Source organism: Rhea americana, unplaced genomic scaffold, assembly GCF_003343005.1.
Source record: "Rhea americana isolate MKP2758 unplaced genomic scaffold, rheAme1 scaffold_958, whole genome shotgun sequence".
NCBI lineage: Eukaryota > Metazoa > Chordata > Aves > Rheiformes > Rheidae > Rhea > Rhea americana.
The window spans coordinates 8,240-9,518 of NW_028187153.1; the positions used below are offsets into that span (position 1 = coordinate 8,240).

A 1,279-nucleotide genomic window follows, 5' to 3' on the forward strand; every position below is an offset into this window, starting at 1 on the left:
GGGGGGGGGGGGGGGGGGTTAACGCGCCGAAAACCACCCCCCACCCACCCCTGCAGCCCCCCACCCCGCTGCCAAAAGCGAAGGAGGCGGGAGGAAGGCGGCGGGATGATGATGATGAGGGACCATCGGGGATCCCGCAGCGGGATGAGGTTTGGTCCCGGTGCGGGGGACGGATCCGGATGCCGATCCGGGTGCTCGGGCGCCTTCTCACCTGGTCTGCGAATACTCGCCCTTCTCCACCAAGAGAGGGTGCGGACGGAAAACGAGCTCGATCTCGCTGCTGCCCGGTTCGGCGCCAGGCTCGGGGCTACCGCGGCCGCCGCCTTCGTGCGACGTTTCGGGATCGGGATCGGGCCCCGAATCGTCGGAAGCTCGCGATCGTTTGCGGCTCGGGCCCGCCTCGGGGTGGCTGGGCGCCGAAGCGTTGCTGAGGTGCGAGCGGCTGTCGCAGTTATCCTCSCCGCCGCTGAAAGTCGTGTTGTCCGACTCCTGGTGCAGCTTCCGCACCCGCTGCGCCCTGCGGGGAGCGAAGGAAGCGGCGCGGGAGGCGGAGAGGAAAGCTTGCCGCGACGGCGGCGGCGGCGGGGGCTCCCGCCCGCGACCCCCACCCCGAACCTGTGCATCGCCTGCATCTTGAGCCCCTCCTCGATGCTGCTGCTCAGCGCCTGCTGGTTGTGCAGCCGGCTGAGCTTGGCCAGCACGCGGTCCTGGTGCGCCTCGTACTCGTCCCGGCTCGGGTAGATCTTGGAGATGAGCGCGTCGAAGTTGGGATCCGGCCGCAGCGAACGCTTGGAAACGAGTTTCTTGCGGCACGTGGGGCACTCCTTGTTCCTGGAAAAAGGAAAGGGGTGAAAAGAGGGTGGGTGGGTCCGCTGGGCCCCCCCCCAGCCCAGGCGCCGCCGGCAGCCCTACCCGCTGCGCAGGGCGGTGACGATACAGTCGGAGCAGAAGCGGTGCAGGCACTCCTTGGTGGTCATGGTGTTCTTCAGCATGTCCAGGCAGATGGGGCACATGAGCTCGCTGTGCAGGCTGCGCGGCGACACCGCGATCTCCGTCCCGTCCATGATGGCTTCCTGCCGGGCCGGGGGGGGGGAACACGGGGGACGGACACAGCAATAGATTGCAGCACAGACCTTCCCCCCCACAGGCTGGGGGGGGGACACACACTGGGTTCCCCCCCCCCACGGGACACACACACTGTCTGGGTGACAGGACGCTGTCCCTGGCACGGGCCCCTCCCCACCCCGGGGAGGTCAGGGACAGTGTCTTGGAGCCCCCC

The 1,279-nt window shown here is 68.9% G+C and overlaps 1 protein-coding gene across 1 annotated transcript; it reads right to left on the bottom strand.

Annotated features, from left to right (window-relative positions):
- Positions 1–59: 59 nt before the first annotated feature.
- RING1 (ring finger protein 1) lies at positions 60–1,071 on the bottom strand. Its single transcript, XM_085325056.1, has 3 exons — positions 913–1,071; positions 616–831; positions 60–517 (listed from the first exon to the last, which is right to left on the bottom strand). The coding sequence occupies exons 1-3, from the start codon at positions 1,062–1,064 to the stop codon at positions 208–210; spliced, it is 678 nt and encodes a 225-aa protein (XP_085181182.1). The 5' UTR covers positions 1,065–1,071; the 3' UTR covers positions 60–207.
- Between the last annotated feature and the right edge of the window lie 208 nt (positions 1,072–1,279).